This window comes from Hibiscus syriacus, unplaced genomic scaffold (genome assembly GCF_006381635.1).
Source record: "Hibiscus syriacus cultivar Baekdansim isolate YM2019G1 unplaced genomic scaffold, ASM638163v2 tig00111504_pilon, whole genome shotgun sequence".
Classification (NCBI taxonomy): Eukaryota; Viridiplantae; Streptophyta; class Magnoliopsida; order Malvales; family Malvaceae; genus Hibiscus; species Hibiscus syriacus.
The window spans coordinates 612,014-629,882 of NW_024063107.1; the positions used below are offsets into that span (position 1 = coordinate 612,014).

At 36.3% G+C, this 17,869-nt stretch overlaps 2 protein-coding genes and 1 pseudogene across 2 annotated transcripts; 1 reads left to right on the top strand and 2 right to left on the bottom strand.

Annotated features, from left to right (window-relative positions):
* Positions 1 to 495: 495 nt before the first annotated feature.
* On the bottom strand, positions 496 to 14,550 carry LOC120164099 (proteasome subunit beta type-2-A). The gene is made up of 4 exons (XM_039173859.1): positions 14,540 to 14,550; positions 3,284 to 3,495; positions 3,045 to 3,168; positions 496 to 922 (listed from the first exon to the last, which is right to left on the bottom strand). The coding sequence occupies exons 2-4, from the start codon at positions 3,439 to 3,441 to the stop codon at positions 590 to 592; spliced, it is 615 nt and encodes a 204-aa protein (XP_039029790.1). The 5' UTR covers positions 3,442 to 3,495; positions 14,540 to 14,550; the 3' UTR covers positions 496 to 589.
* LOC120164009 lies at positions 4,460 to 6,856 on the bottom strand (annotated as a pseudogene).
* LOC120164100 (receptor-like protein 52) lies at positions 8,631 to 9,277 on the top strand. Its single transcript, XM_039173860.1, has 2 exons — positions 8,631 to 9,015; positions 9,092 to 9,277. Exons 1-2 carry the CDS (start codon positions 8,715 to 8,717, stop codon positions 9,199 to 9,201), a joined length of 411 nt encoding a protein of 136 aa, XP_039029791.1. The 5' UTR covers positions 8,631 to 8,714; the 3' UTR covers positions 9,202 to 9,277.
* Positions 14,551 to 17,869: the final 3,319 nt, after the last annotated feature.

Sequence of the window (17,869 nt, forward strand, 5' to 3'; positions counted from 1 at the left end):
TTAGTGATAAGATTTATATTTTAAATTGTAATTAAATAATTTTTTTTAACTCGTAAATTATAAATTTAAAATGTTCAGAGATTCTATGGAATTATTTTTTATAATGGTGAAATTATTATGAAAATGAATAAATAAAAATATAAAATATATGAACTTATTACAATTTATATTAAACTAATTATTAAAATGTATCATTTTAAGTAAATTATCGACCAAGCCCGTAGTCTAAAATTAACATAAAGAACTGATAATAGAAACAGAGCAAGTTAAAACAAACAGATCAAAATATTCAAGAAACTTGACCTAACCGATCCCACCCAATAAGTACTCTATTGGCAATGCATCACTAAATTTAGATGGAAACACACAATAACTCAATGATCTTCTCTGTACCTGGACGCACACAAATGTTTCCATTCCAAGATTAAAAATAAGAAGCATCATCAAATTTCCAAATCTTTTTCGCATAATCAAGCCAGTTAAACATTGCTTTTAATACTAGTTTTGGCTGCGCCGAGACACGTTGTTTCCTATCGGTAAATGCAAATTAAACATCCAGAACCGAAGGGCAAGTCCACCACAAGTATCTTCAGGCTGAAGCAGCTGCAGCATCCTTGACAGATTCACGCCAGGCGTACTCTCTGGCCCCGTCTTTGTCGACGATCTTGATGACAAAGTTTGGTGGAGCCACAACCAGTCTTGATCTGATCTCCGTTATGCATTTATCAACTAAATCGATGGCTTCTTCCACTGTCATGCCACTGTGGTAGTGCCTGTCCATCATGGACAGAGAGAAGTAGGATCCATAGCCAAATGCTCCCTTATCCACCTTATGAAGTGTAGCGATGTAGTCGATATAGTACAGAGACGGGCCTGTCTCTTTGTCATAGCCAGCAAGAAGGATGTTCACGGAATATGGATTCTGAAAAGAAAATCGCCATTGTTAGGAATAGGAGAAACAAGGAGGTGAGAAAGAGACCAAATTTAGCATTCTTATGGCACGCAACAGAGAATTAAAAATTCTTTCTTGTGCATGGATGAATAGTTAAGGTGTGATTGAAGGCACTTGAAAGCAACAAGAGTACAACCGAAGATCAAAACTTTAAGCGACAGTTCTAGGAAAGAGTTTATTATAGTAAAAGGACATTAGATACCCACATCAAAACTGAAGGCGAAAACCCTATACATTAGTTCAATTTGGTTGAACAAAGGATTTCTATTTAATGCAGTACGCTGTTAAGGAATACGATAATGACACCTCATTAGAAATAAAGTTTTCACAACTGTATTCGAGGGTGCTAGGCACACTCAAGGCACTAAGACACCTCAATATAACCTGAGGGGCAAGGCACGAAAATAAAGCATGCCTGAGTAAAATGGCATAGTATAAATGTAAGGTAAACCGGCATAGTTTAAACTTTAGACTGTTAGATAATTCAAGAACAAAAGACAAGTCAAATAGGTGAAGCCCACGTGGGATCTTCTTTTTGAGTAGTCTTTTTCTGGTTTTCCCAGTTTTCCTGTATCCCTCTCTTGAGTCTATTCATTTTCTCCCAACTCTGTTCCATTTTCTTTCCTTTTCTTTTTGCCTCAAAATATTACACTCTTAGGTCCGAGGAAACTAAAAATATCTTCATTTTTCTCAAGTTTTCAACTTTATTTTCTGGGCTTTTGAGCAATTCTCTTCCCTTCTCTTTTTTCATGCACAACAGAGGGGCCAGCTTCAATGAGGTGAGCTTTTTTCTCACCTTGCTTTGAAGCCCAAGGAATGGTGAAGTAGAAAAAGGCGAGCGCCCTTGACAACATTGGTTATCTATATTCATTTTTGAAAACCTCTAATGAGATGACATAATTTGGCACATTGACAGTGCATGTATCGACCATAGATGCATCAATTATGAACTCTAAAAATAAATTCATTGCTAAAAGAAATAACTTATTTCAGAACTAGATGTGCAAGATTCCAGGAAAACAAAGACCAATAAGTGCACCGAACTCCAGGACACAGCAGCTGATCAGATAAAGAAGAAACAGAGGTCCCAAAACAGATGAAATGTTTTAAGTTATCACTGGAACACCAAAAAGATAAAATATTTTCATGGTATACTTCAAGATTCCAGAACTGTTCAAAACTGATATTCTACTAAAACAACAAGGACCAATTCCATAAAGGTTCGAAAGGTGTTCCATCATAAACTACATCATACTAAATTGAAGAGAGGTAAGATAAGGTCATTGATTCATGAATCATGCAATAAAAGTATCAACTCTACTTTGAATCATATATCAACCTTACATGGTATTATGTCTCTCTAGTTCAAACATTCTAGGTAAAAAAATAGCACAGGAGATTCTAGCCTTGTTTAGCACATGCAATTGAAGCAAGCGTTCTAAGTACCAAATTCCAATGCCTACTCTTCATAGATACAAAATTCCACTGAAAGAATACATTTACAAGAATCTCATTCAAGAACGTATGGAATAGGAAACCTCACAATCTTACCATTCTAAGTAAGTCACGCAATAATTCCAAAGAAAACATCTAAAGAGCCAAATAAAACCTGAGGCAAGTGAATCCATATCCAGCAACCTCAAGCATCATAAACAAATGCAGTTATCAAAATTAGTTTCCTTCGGTAAGTAAATGAGGTTTCCAAGCAAGTTCAGAATTCTCTATAGGTTAGCTAAGAACTTCATTTACATCACCCACGGAAAGTAGCAATCATTACCTAGGGATCTCCTAAAATTTGGCCATAAATAGATATTCTGCTATAAGTAAAAAGCAAGACAATTAGAGCTTAGCAGTCATTAACAATGCTTCATCTCAAGTCCAATTTGTTATACAGTAAACAGGCAAAGAAGCATGGTGAAGCTTTATTGTACAAGGTGATTGCTACAATTCTAGAAGGCGAAAATCTCCAACTCATCAAACCCTCTCTACGATTTACACCTAAATTTTAACTAAACAAAGGCCATCAGAAGTTTAAATTAGTAACAAATCACGACCTATTGAAACCCTAATTACAAGTCAGCTGATTTGATACCTTCCTTAAGGCAGTGGCAAGCTCACCGCGAGTGAAATTAGCGGCCGCCGCAGTCGTCAAAGGAATACCGTTTCGGAACTGGTACAAAGCCACGTTTTTCTGTATGTACTCCGTGAACTGCACTCTGATATGGAGAAAAAGCAAGTTACATTACTATTTTCTTTGAATTCTACTATGACGAATAAATATACCTATATTTGCACGGAGTGAAACAAATAATTGGAAAAAAGAGGGGAAACCTGTCGCCGGGTTCACCGCTGGCAGCGACGAGTTTGTGAGAATCGAGGATCATGATCTTGTCTTCGTTAGATTTGTGGACGAGGATGCTGTGAACCGCAGATGTGTCCGCCGCAACGACGGCGAAATCGTTGCCCACTAAGCCGAACACACACTCCATTTTCACTTCGATCTGTTAATTTTTTAGGTTATTTCGAGTTTGTTTTTGTCTATTCTTCTTCTTCTGTATTTAATGGAACTGTTTTGAGGAGAAGTCGCTCACAGAGTGGCAAAATAGGGGATTTTGGAGAAATGCTGGGGGCTATTTAGTCATTCAAATGTTTGTCTGGCCCAATAAAGAAATTTAAGGGCCCAAAAGCCTATAACCGAACGAGAGCACACAGCCCAAACAAACAAAACAAATAAGGATAAAATACATTGTAAGCCACTAAACTATATTCAAATAATCGTTTTGCTATTGAATTTTTAAAAATTATAAAATAGTTTTAGAGATAATTTTATAATAGTTCAATAAATTTAGGGTCAAGTATAAAAATGGTCCCTTGACTATAGAACAATGCTTTCTTGAGTCCCTTGACTATTAAAAGTTACAAAATGATCCCTCAATTATAGTACATTATTTTTTTGAGCCTATCGACTATTAAAAGTTACAAAATGGTCACTGACTATTCATTGTGTTCCAAAATCGTTATTTTTCGATAAAAAAATAATGGAAATTTGAGTTGGACGCTAACATGTTGACTAAGATATGATAGTCGTTTGAGATTCTGGGATCATATTTTATCATATTCCAGTTAGCTTGTTAACATCTAACTCAAGTTGCCAGCAACCTTTTAACGGAAAATGGCGAGTTTAGAACATAATAAATAGTCATGCGACCATTTTGTAGCTTTTAATATTCTGGGGACTCAAAGAAGTAGCATCCAATAGTCAGGAGATTATTTTATAATTTTTAATAGTGAGAGACTCAATAAAGGAATACCTTGTACTGGAGGGACCATTTGTGTACTTTACCCTAAATTTAATGATCAAAATGAATAATTGAAACATCAACGAAAACAAAAGCAACTGAATAATAATGCATACACACAAGTTAATAGCAACTGAATAATGCCAGTATCAGCCTCGGTTATTTTGCTGTTATAGGAAACTAAAAGGTTTAGTCCCATAACACCTGTGTTTTAAGTTCTTTGAGAGTGATGGATTTCTTCAAAGCGAAAACCCTTTTAGAGGAGCAAATTTAGAAAGTATTTCGGCCTCTCGTCTTTCCGCATTCTCCTTCTTTCGATCCCATTTCGGCTTTTTCACGTTCGCGAGCTGAACTTCGTGTACGACTTTTGGAATGGAGTTCGCCACCAGCTTTTGGTTGTATGTCAGTTCCTCCTTGTCTTTCTTCCTGTTTTCTATCAACTTATTAAGCTGTGCACGACGGGATTTGAGTTGCGCGATCTGATTGTCGATTTCTTGCACGGTCGAGGTGTTGGAATCGACCTCGGATTGTATACGTGTTACTGTTCTCTTAAGTCGCTGTACTCTTGTCGGAGTGAAGTAACCTTGGCCTTGTTGGCCTCGAGCGTTGTAAAGAACTTGTCGGCCTGCTCCATAATTTCCTTGTTCTCCAAGAAAACCTCGCAGAACGATGGAATCTCTTCGATCAGCTTCAACTTCACAAGTTGTTCAGCGGTAAGGGTAGGATCCTTCCGAAGTTTAGATGCTAGACTTGTGAGTTCATCCAGGTCTTTGAAGCAAATCAACGAAGGGAAATCCATATCGAGAAACGAAGACAGTTTCATTCGAGCTTCAGCCATTTCGTTTTCTGCAGCGAAGTAGTTGTGCAGCTCTGGAAGAGAAACCGGTTCTTCGGACAGAGGTGGCACGAGCATTTCATCCAAAGCGTTGAGATAGTTGTCAAATTCCGCTGTAAAAACATATGAAAGACAACGCTAAAACGTGCATTGATGCTTTAAAATAAACAATGGTTTCATATTCTAACCTCTTGTTGTTTCATCATCCAAGAAAGACAATTCAGGAACACCATTTGTATCTTCGGTTTCGGGTGGGGGCGGGGCAGAATTTTTAACACGCTGCCGAGTTTTTCGCTTAGGTGTGACCGATGCTGGTCCTTTAGTCGTCTTCTGCTTTTTCGGACTGCTTCAGAAACGGGAGTCGTCGGTGGGGGATTCCTCTTCCTCCCGCTACCATGAGGGGTCTTTTTGTTACTTTCTCTTTCAGCATCAATAGTGTTACTTTCTCTTTTAGCATCCTCCATTCCTACTGCTGGTGCTGAGTAAGTAAACAAGTATGCTCAGCTTTGAGAACTGTACACCTCGACTAATTCGATTAGGCTCGAGTGAAAGCTCACTCTTCTTCCCTTAGAAACTTAATGAAAAGAGCAAATGCAAAGCTAAACATGCATACTAAATGATCTAGTACCATTGTTTATTACGACACACACCGGAAAAAATGCTTGTGAACAGTTTTGGCTACGAACGAGTCCGTATTAAGTGTCCCACAAGGTGAAGTATATATGCCTGTGCATGCATCAGTGTCTATATCTCTTAGGAGTCTAGGCTATGTTCTTATTTCCGGCACTAATGCATTTCAAACTTCTTTAAGTAGTTGATATGAAATTTAATGACTCGACTCATTAGATACCGATTCGAAACAAGCACAAAACAGAGATCGTTGTTCACCTTAAGAGTTCACAGATCGATCATTTAAAAGGGCAGCAAAATACAGAGAATGGTATATGATTTTCAGCCAACCTTTCATGGGAGACTCCAAAACTGCAGGGATCTTCCAAACAAATGAAGCAAAGAACGCGTTCATATCAGCATCCGGAAAATGTGATAGGAGAAAACGTTCAAGCGTTGGCTTGCTGGCAAACATTTTCGGACTTCCTCGAAACCAAAGACATTTCGGAACATTGATGAATCGATCGCTGTAAAAGCCATCCTTGTTGACCCTCTTCCCCACTCTCCAGCTCCAAACATCACCGGTGTTTGGCCAATCTATAGGAGCATAAGGCAATCCTTGCCCCGAAGTACAAGGCGGAACCGGTGCAGAAGCTAAATCGTTCTCCTTAATCGTAGGAGGAGCGTCATTAATTCCATTAGGGATATCATTCATCCGAAACTCTCTTTCGGCGGCACAGATGCAATCGGAGTAGATCCACCGTAGTAACTGTAACCGAGATAAAAACAGCATTTAATCGAACACAATGTTGAAGCTCTAAGCTCCCTAATTGTTGATACACCAAGACAACAAATCAACAAGAGGAACATTATGCAACAATATACGAATTCGAAGCAAGAATATTCGATTTTCCCAGGATTCTAAGTGATGAGATTTCCATGCTTCTTCCATGAAACAGAAAACTATACATATTGCATTGTACAACAGCCTAAATTCCCATGAACATCACTGATCATTAAAACAGAAAACAAGAAAAATGAGCAATTTTAAAGAGATCAAACGTACTCTAGAAACAGATCTTGATGAAGATCAATATGAAGAGGATCACCATCAATCTCAGGACGAGTTTCATGGATCGATGGAGAAGGAATTGGCATCATTGGAGCTGAATTCTCTATTTGACCTGCAAAACCTAGGCACTCCAGAGATTAGAAGAAAATCAAAGCTTTGAACTTTACTGATTCTCAGTCAACTGTGATCATTGATCATAGGAAACTGGATTTGCAGATTATGTAAAAGAAGAATAGGAAACCTGGGACTTTGAGAAATGATGTCTAATCATTTATCGAGTAAGCTCAATGATTAAAGAGATAATTAATTTTCTCGAGATTCAATGTTTGAATATCTATATCAGTATATGTGCATTGTCGTGACTATTAAATAAATTTGTATAATTATATATTTAATTCTTCATATTTATACAATCAATTATTTATTCTTAATTAAAAATAATAATGAATCGAGCCTTTAATATATATAAACCAGTTTTATCTAGGGATAAGCATGAGTCGAGGTGGGTTTTATTGCAACCTCCATCCGAATCGAACCCGACATGTCCATTTGAGATAACGTTCGAATTCAACCCGACCTGAAATAATATATTTATAAAAATAAAAATAGGGATTTAATTGAAAAAATAATATATAGAGGGGTCTTATTGTAATTACCCTTAAATATATAAACTAAAATTATATTTTTTGGGTCGAGTCAGATAGTTTTCACCCTAAATCCGAACCTGACCAGCCCAAATATAATCTCTAAAAAATCTGACTTGAACTCGAATTTGTTTTAAAAAATCTCTTCTAATAGGGTTGGGTCGAATCCTGTCGGATTCGAGTTTCATGTCAATCCCTAATATTTTTCCTAATTTTAATTAAAAATAATTTAATATTTTTCTCCTATAAGTCTAATAAAAGATGTTATAAGGGTAAATTATAAATTTCAGTACTGAACTTTACTCTCTCTCCTATTTTGCTCACTAAACTTTAAAAAATTTCAATTTCCCTACTGTTAATATATTGAGTTTTTTTTTGTCATTGAACTTTGTCATCTCTTCCCTATTTTGGTCACTACACCGTTAAATAGTTAACATCATTTAAAACGATGTCGTTTAAAAAATGGTAAATTACACCAATCATCATTGAACTTTACTCTCCCCCTATTTAACTCATTGTACTTTAAATTCGTTCAATTTCCTCACTGAATTTAATACAATTAATATTTTTGGCCACTCAACCATTTTGTCACTAAACGGTGTCAGAAAGGAGCTGTTATATAGATGCAAAACGACGTCGTTTTGGTGAAAGTTTTATTTTTCTAAAACAACGTTGTTTTAACATCGTTAAATATTTAATGGCCGAGTGATAAAAAATGCTAATTGTATTAAATTCAGTGAGGAAATTGAATGAGTTTAAAGTACAATGAGTGAAATAGGAGAGAGAGTAAAGTTCAGGGATGATGGTGTAATTTACCCTTAAATACAAAATTTTCACCAAAGTGACATCGTTTGCATTTATATAACTGCTCATTTTAACGTCGTTAACTATTTAATGGCCGAGTGACCAAAAAAACCCAATGTATTAAGTTAAGTGGGGAAATTGAAAAGATTTGAAGTACAATGAGTAAAATAAAAGGAGTAAACTACACGCGGATACTATATAGACAAGAGAATGTCCATTTTGATCTCTGTTTTCCAATGTGGAAAAAAGTAGTCAATCAACCCACTTGGTTGTTTCCATGTAGTTTCTGCATACTAGAGAAAGGGGAAGTAGAAGGAATACAACAGCTTTGCCCAACGAAGAATACAAGTCAAAGTAAACACTTGAAGTAAAGGGAACGTTGGGCAAAATCTTTCCAATTGGTGGAAGAAGATGCAATACTGAGCTTGTATTTATTCATTACTCTGGAAAAATGCAATAACCGAGCCTGTAGCACACAGATAATCAAGCTTAATTAAACATGGTTTCGTCCTTCACCAATCCCATTGTTCTCTGGGTAACCATCCTTGTTTCCTTTGCTGCAACAGCAGAGCAGTCGCCATTGGAGTCTAAAGCCAAAGCTCTGTTAACGAGTGGATGGTGGAATGGCCATAGCAACGACACTTCACAGCCTTGCAACTGGCCCGGTATATCATGCAACCCCGCTGGAAGCATCACCCAAATTTATCTTAGTGATCGTCGGCTTGGTTGGAATATCCCGCCTGGAATAGTTGAGCTATCGGCATTGGAGTACCTTGGCTTGTCCTCTTGTGCTTTATCTGGTGAGTTACCTCCTTCTCTTGGAAATCTTTCCCATTTGCGGTTCCTTGACTGCTACTAATCTTCATATTTATGAAGGAAACAAGGGTTTATCGCCTTGTATCAGTTGCTCGACAAAGAAAATTCGATACATCAAAATATGCCTCCCTATTGCCATCTTTGTATCGAATTTTATCATTAGGGACTAAGGATGCATTTGGTTAACGGAATGTAAGATTATCAGTGGCAATGTAAGATTACCAGTGAGAATGTAAGATTACCAGGGAATAGGATTACTGAGAATGTTTTATTTTGTGTTTGGTTGGTTTAGCAGGAATGTAAGATTACCATGTTTGGTTAAAGGAATAAAAGATTATTGGAATGTATATTTGACTAAATTGTTCTTATTATATATTTGTTTTTTAACAAGTTAAAAAAAATTTATATATATTTTTTTAAAAATTAAATTCATAAAATTTATATTTTTTTTACAAAATTGAAAATATAAAAAGGTTTAATGAAAGGGTAAAATTTTATTTTAACCCCTGAACTTCATATAAAAATTTAATTATAGATTTTTTTTGTAAATCTAAAATAGTTTAAGGATAAATTTGTAATTTAATATTCGTAGAATTTGTATTATTCAATGATAGAAGAATGATATTTTTGAAAAAAAATTAAGGGCATTTTAGCCCAAAACGTCGGTAATCCAACAATACCTAAAGAAAGGGAGATAATGACATTCCCATTAATATACCCAAAAATCATATTACCAAGAATGAGATTTCCGAACCAACCAAACAGCCCCCAAGGGGATTTGATCTTGGGACTAAGGGGAACAAAACTACACACCTTATCACTAAGCCAACCTGCACAATTGGGGTGTATTTAATAGATAATATATATATATATATATATATATAAAGTAGCTAATGATAGAAGAAAAAAATAAAAATGCTTATGGGATTTGAACTTAAGCCAAAAATTTTTTTGAATGTACCAAACCATACATTTATATAATAATTTGGTAGATTTATATATAAATTTATCATTAATTTTTATTTTTTAAATTAAAAAGACTCAATTTAAGATTATATACAATCACTGAATTATGAATGTGAAAAAAATATTGAATTTATTTTAAAATTATATACATTTTAAATTTAGTTTTATGTTAATAGTGTATAAATCAATGTTAAGCTTATATATAAAATCTACCAAATTATTATATAAATGTATAATTTGGTTCAGTGATTTGGTACTTTCAAGTGTTTCTTAACCTAGGTTTAAATCCCTTCTTAAGCATTTTAATTTTTTTCTTCTATCATTAGCTACTTTATAAAATATTTATATTATGTTATAAAATACAATCCAATTGTGTAGTTTTGGTCCACTTGGTCCCAAATTCAAATCCCCATGACATCAATGTTGTGCCTTACTTGTCACCATCTGGTTGGAAGATAAATAATTAAATTAAATAAATTTAAATTAAGGAAAATATCATTTAATTTAATGGTGGCATATGTCTCTTTCTGATTGGATGGTTAATTTATTAAATAAAGTTAAATTAGGACCAAATTGATTGAATGTACAAGCATTGAGGTTCAAATCTGTAATTATATCAATTTTATTAACTACCATGTAAGCGCTTCCGTTAAATACCAATGTCGGGTGACTATATTGAATCCAATTAAATAGTTCAGTGGTCATACTGATGTAATTTGCAAAATGATGATCATTTTGATACCAACCCCATAGTTGGATGGTCATTCAAGTATTTTACCCTATTATTAACAAAAGATCCCAAAAAAATGCATACCATGAAAAAGGGAATCTCCAATTTCCAATAAATGATGCAGAAATTTAAATCTTTACCTACAATATTATATTTTGATCTAAATTATAATTGATAATTCAATTAAATTTTATTATATTTATAATAATAGAAGATTATTTGATATTTATGTTTATTTAATAAAATAAATATATATATTAGGGAAGATATTTTATGAAGAAAAAATTATTAGTGACCAAATATTTCATTCTATAAATAATTATAATGTCTTAGAGAGAGAATTATTTGAAGAGAATTTTTTAGATTTATGTTGCAGAGATACTTTTGTAGGATATTGGAAGAGTGTTTTGAGATATATCGACTTTTAGTATTGAAGATACCAAATTTCGCCCAGAAACATAAACACGTGAAGCCCAACAGACTTCTATCGCCTCTCCACCAGCGCAGCAACCCTCATATGTGAGGACTCTTAACAGCCGCCATGCGCACGCAACTATCTCCGAGAATCTCGACCATTATCAACACACCAGCGTTAGTATTTTACTAGGATTTAAATACCCAAAAATAGGAGTACATGAACACTATAAATACATTGTAATCCCTTCTGTAAGGAACACAGAGATTTCATACGAAATGCAAGCTTTTTCTACACCCATACATACGAAATACTCGAGCAAAAAAACAGTGAATAACACAGAAGCTTTCCAGCAAAATCACACGATTTACACTAGAAATTGCACAAAAAAATACGAAGGAATATACAAGGAGATCGAAGCTTTTGTACCAATCTCGAAGCTAAATAAAAAAGACGAAAAAGGTTCTTAACCGAGGCGACGCGGGCTAGGAGCCTTTGGGAGTCGGCCACTGTGAGATTTGTGAAAGGTTAGGGATCTGTTTCCATCGCACGAAATAAAAAGGAAAGGGATATTTGTTGGTTCACGTGATCTGGAGTTAAGATAGAAAGATGAGTGCTTTTAATTTGGTTTTTTGGGTTAATATGACATAGGGTGCCTATATTTGTAGTTATCTTTTACTTTGGTCGCTTAAAGTATTGGTTTATTCACATTCAAGTCCCCTCAATTCCTACCGTGTTTTGCATAATGACCCCAAAATATATGCGTAAAAATTGCATTAAACCCCCTTAAATGTCACCATTTTTTTTACATTATGGTCCCTAAAATTCTACATTTTATTTATTTCACTTTTTGGCATTTTAATTTCATTATTTTAATTTAGCCACTAACATGTTTCTGGCTTTGTTTATTTCTAATTTTGACACTTTATTTTCTGTCTATTTATTTTAGTAACTGTTTATTCCCAATTGGTACTGCTTTCTTATTTTTGCATTTTTATCTTTGTTTATTTTTAGCTATTATTTTATGTTTTCTTACACTTGGATTTTCTTTCATTCCTTTTATTTATTTATTTATTTTTTAAAAATACTAACTTTTTTAATGATCTTTTAGGATAATTTTAATTGATCAAGAGGTAAATAATTATAATCTAATTCATAAATTCTAATTTAAATTTTTAATTTTCGCAATTAAGACAACCGGTAAATTAATTGGTACCGAAAGGGCGGTTCAAGGGTGCTAATCCTTCCTTGACCGTAACCGACTCCCGAACCCAACACATTTATGGTAAAACGCAGATCAGGTAAGACATAGGGTATCCGATCAACCCATTTATTTTAAAATAAATGATCGGTGGCGACTCCAATCCACATTTTTCAAGTCGAAGCCCAATTCCGGGGCCCAACTGAAAGACGGTTGCGACAGCTTGGCGACTCCGCTGGGGACAGGTAAGTGAGTCAGGCCAGAATTAATTTTCGGTTGTCTTTTTATGCGAAAATTGTAAATTTAGATTTTAATTTATTTATTCGATTCCAATTATTTGCCCTTTGATTATTTTTCCAAGTAAATAGTTGTACTAACATTTTTTCAATGATCTCAGATTTTCGAAAAGTTTCATCTCAGGCTCTATACCCGAGCTCCGAACCCTTTTAAGTGGGGGTGAAAGCGACGCATTCGTGTGAATTTATTCACCGCATATGCCTAGCAAGTAGCCTTCGGGATTCATATACCTTATGTCTTCGTGTGAATTTATTCACCGTGCGGGCATAAGGGAATGTGTCCCCTCGAGTTTAACTTAGTCCACACAAGCCTGTGATGGGTTTAGGACTAAGGGTCTGGTAAGCCCAAGGGGGCACCGGCAAGGAGAACTCGAGTACCTTTTAGAACCTAAACCGGGAGAGTACAGGGAATTAGAGCCCACCCCGAAACCTCATTCCAAACCCTAGGCTGTTTTATTTCCTGCTTTATTTTCTGTTCAAAGCATGCGAACTAGACAAACATGCGGCTAGGATTTGTTTGAAATTAGCATGCGGGATAGAAATCATGTCTGTGTAAGAATATTAAGCATGTTCGGGTAGATTATCATGTGGGGTAAGACTTTTCATTTTCATCATTTTTATTATTATCATCATTATCTCACTAACTTTTTTTTCTCTTCCTCCTTTCATTTTTATTCTTTGGCATTTTTTTATCATTCGCATCATTAAAACGAGGTATTGATCCACAAAAAATGTGTTTGTTAAACATGAATAATTTGTATTAATGGACAAAGGGGTTATAATACAAAGAGATAAAAAGCTCAGAAGTCCAGCCGTGGTCAAAAAATACTCAGAGGCAAAGGTTGCAGGGGCAAGACGAGGAAAATGTTACTGGCCCAGAAACTCCTTTTGAAAACTACGATAACAAGTGGCGGAACCCCAACTAAGCTGTAGACCATTAATTGATGAATTCCAAAAACAAGTCGACAAACTTCGGATGGAAGACTCCAAAGACACTTTCGTTTGGAACGAGCTCGGCATAGAGTGAAGGCCGGAGATGCAGTCATTCGAGATCTTTTTGGGGCAAGCAACTCGTCACCCGCACAAGTTTAGCCAAAGGAGCTGGAACGGTTCGACAGGATATTCAACCGGTGAAGAAGCGGAAGACGAATCAACTTGCCAGAGGCTGTGCGGGATCTATACCATCAAAAAGTTTTTTGTCTCTTCAGACGTAACATTTTTGTCCCCAATAAGGATTATTTAGAATAATAGGCACATTTTTCGGATCAATGCCTCGGACATTTCATGATTCATGCATTTAAACATTTTGCATTTTGTTCATTTCTTTACATTCACATTAACTATCTTCACATGATTCATCAAAAAATGAGAACACTTCGACCCTATGACATATAAGGAGCTTTACCAACATTTGTTCGACGCACATGTGGTGTCACCATATCCAGAGAAATTCATGAAGCCCCGTACCCCAGGTAGTATGATGAGAACGCTCATTGCAGCGGAGTCCCAGGGCGCACTATCGAGAATTACTCCACAATCAAGAGAATCATACAGAAAATACGTAACAAGAATCGGATCGACTTCAACAACTTAGGGGCATCCAAGTGAGGCATATCATTTCATCATTTGAGCCATTCTGTTTGGATTTGTTTTTTCATTCTTTTCTCAAGTTTTTGCAAGGACTTTTAAATAAATTTATGTTGCTTTAATGATGGCGAGCAATAAATCACATTTGCAAACTTGCAATTCTTTGAATATCATTTGAATTAAGAAACTCTGTTAATGGTTCAAAGTTACGGATCTTTGACAAAGTAACATGATTTAAAAAAAAAAGGACTTTGACCTTATCCAGAATATACCCTCAAACACCATACCCTGCTCTTGTAATTAACCAATATACCCTTTTCCTTTCATAAGGTGTGGACAACATGGGGCATCATTTGCATATGACAATTACTATGTTTTTTATTTAAGACGTTCAATGACGATGATGATCTTTACAAATGAAAGAGTCGAGTAGGTGAATCCAGTTTAGGTCAGTTGCTTGAAAATTGAACTCTAAAGATGAGATTCCTTGACTTTCAAAAACACCTAGGCTATAACAGGTTCTTCTTGACAATCTTAGGAAATTAAATCCGTAAAACTGAGCTATTCCACTAAGGCAATTGGTTATAGAGGAAACTTGAAAGCCCTGGCCTTATGAGTAGATTACGTTCAAACCATGACATTGCTCGAACACTTGGCAATTCGGTGTTTGCTCCATTGCTCTTTTCAGGCTGAAGACTCTGTGATGAGATGAACCCTTCAGTTAACTTGATAACTGAGATTATAATATTAAGATGTCCCTCTAAAGCAATTGGTTAAACACCCCGGCTTTATGGATTCAGCTAGTCAGATAACGCCAAATTAAATCAAATTTATCTAAGCAAGAAATTTTCGGTAAAATGGACTAAGGGAGTTAAGGAACACCTGTTATAGTCAACTACACACAAGCACTCAAGAATTTCATTTTTAGACCGATGTTTTTGCACTGCCTTTGTTAGAGGAGCCTACAAAGCTTGAACAAATATAAGATTTCAGAGGACTGAAATAAAAGGTCTAGTAAGTGATCATGCTAGTTGTGTCATTTTGTCCGCACCCAATTGAAGTGCCAAAGCATGTTGCGATATTTCAAAAAAAAATGACATTTTTTTTATCAAAACCTTAGAAAGGAGGCCAAGCTAAAGCCAACTCATCCATTTGAACACTGGTCAAAGAGCTGTAACTCTGAAAACGTTAAAAGAGCTATTGATTCCTTTGATATTCTTTGAACTCACGTTTATAATTTGATTCAATTGCGAATGATATTTTACAGCATTTTTATCGTTTTCTCTCCTGAAACAAGAAAAATGAGAAAAACATTTTCAAACAGAACAATCTCAGATATGAAATGTCTGTAAAGCCCAAGCTCGAGAAGCAAATGGGGCACGATCGATTCCATGGACCAGATTGGCAGATAAAGCACGAAGAGATAACACATAATTCATTCATGTTGCATGCATCTTAGACATAATTAGGTGCAACACATTCCTCATTTTGGCATACATGATTTTTGCAGCTTTTAGAGTCAAGGATACTTGATTCGTAAGCGCCTTTAAAGAACGATGGTGGTTGCTTAGCTCGGCAGCAAAAAGCTACACTTCGACCAACTCGACAGATTGAAAATTTTCTCTCGAACTCACAATTTGCTCGAGAGTAAATTTCAACTTCTCAATTTCAGAGCCAATTTCAACTTCACAGCGAAGGATATTGGACTCCAGACAACGCAAGTTCAACTTCACGACGAAGGGACCGCTGGTTGTCAACAAATAATTTCCTAATTTCATAGCCAATTTCAACTTCACAACGAAGGATATTGGACTCCAGACAACGCAAGTTCAACTTCACGACGAAGGGACCGCTGGTTGTCAATAAACAACTTCCCAATTTCAGAGCCAATTTCAACTTCACAGCGAAGGATATTGGACTCCAGACAACGCATGTTCAACTTCACGACGAAGGGACCGCTGGTTGTCAACAAACAACTTCTCAATTTCAGAGCCAATTTCAACTTCACAGCGAAGGATATTGGACTCCAGACAACGCATGTTCAACTTCACGACGAAGGGACCGCTGGTTGTCAATAAACAATTTCCCAATTTCAGAGCCAATTTCAACTTCACAGCGAAGGATATTGGACTCAAGACAGCACAAGTTCAACTTCACGACGAAGGGACCGCTGGTTGTCTACAAACAAATTCTCAATTTCAGAGCCAATTTCAACTTCACAACGAAAGATATTGGACTCCAGACAACGCAAGTTCAACTTCACGACGAAGGGACCGCTGGTTGTCAATAAACAACTTCCAAATTTCAGAGCCAATTTCAACTTCACAACGAAGGATATTGGACTCCAGACAACGCATGTTCAACTTCACGACGAAGGGACCGCTGGTTGTCAATAAACAATTTCCATATTTCAGAGCCAATTTCAACTTCACAGCGAAGGATATTGGACTCAAGACAGCACAAGTTCAACTTCACGACGAAGGGACCGCTGGTTGTCAACAAACAACTTCTCAATTTCAGAGCCAATTTCAACTTCACAACGAAAGATATTGGACTCCAGACAACGCAAGTTCAACTTCACGACGAAGGGACCGCTGGTTGTCAATAAACAACTTCCAAATTTCAGAGCCAATTTCAACTTCACAACGAAGGATATTGGATTCCAGACAACGCAAGTTCAACTTCACGACGAAGGGACCGCTGGTTGTCAATAAACAATTTCCCAATTTCAGAGCCAATTTCAACTTCACAGCGAAGTATATTGGACTCCAGACAACACAAGTTCAACTTCACGACGAAGGGACCGCTGGTTGTCAATAAAAACTTCCCAATTTCAGAGCCAATTTCAACTTCACAGCGAAGGATATTGGACTCCAGACAACGCAAGTTCAACTTCACGACGAAGGGACCGCTGGTTGTCAATAAACAATTTCCCAATTTCAGAGCCAATTTCAACTTCACAGCGAAGGATATTGGACTCAAGACAATGCAAGTTCAACTTCACGACGAAGGGACCGCTGGTTGTCAATAAACAACTTCCCAATTTCAGAGCCAATTTCAACTTCACAGCGAAGGATATTGGACTCCAGACAATGCAAGTTCAACTTCACAACGAAGGGACCGCTGGTTGTCAACAAACAACTTCTCAATTTCAGAGTCAATTTCAACTTCACAACGAAAGATATTGGACTCCAGACAACGCAAGTTCAACTTCACGACGAAGGGACCGCTGGTTGTCAATAAACAATTTCCCAATTTCAGAGCCAATTTCAACTTCATAGCGAAGGATATTGGACTCAAGACAACGTAAGTTCAACATCACGACGAAGGGACCACTGATTGTCAATAAACAACTTCCCAATTTCAGAGCCAATTTCAACTTCTCAGCGAAGGATCTTGGACCCAAGACAACACAAGCTCAACTTCACGACAAAGGGGCGGCTGATTGTCAACAAATTTCATTCAGAGTTAATTTTAACTTCACAGCGAATGATATTAGACTCGAGACAGCACAAGTTCAACTTCACAAACGAAGGGACGGCTGGTTGTCAACAAACAACTTCCCAATTTCAGAGCCAATCTCAACTTCACAGCGAAGAATATTGGACTCGAGACAACACAAGTTCAACTTCACAACAAAGGG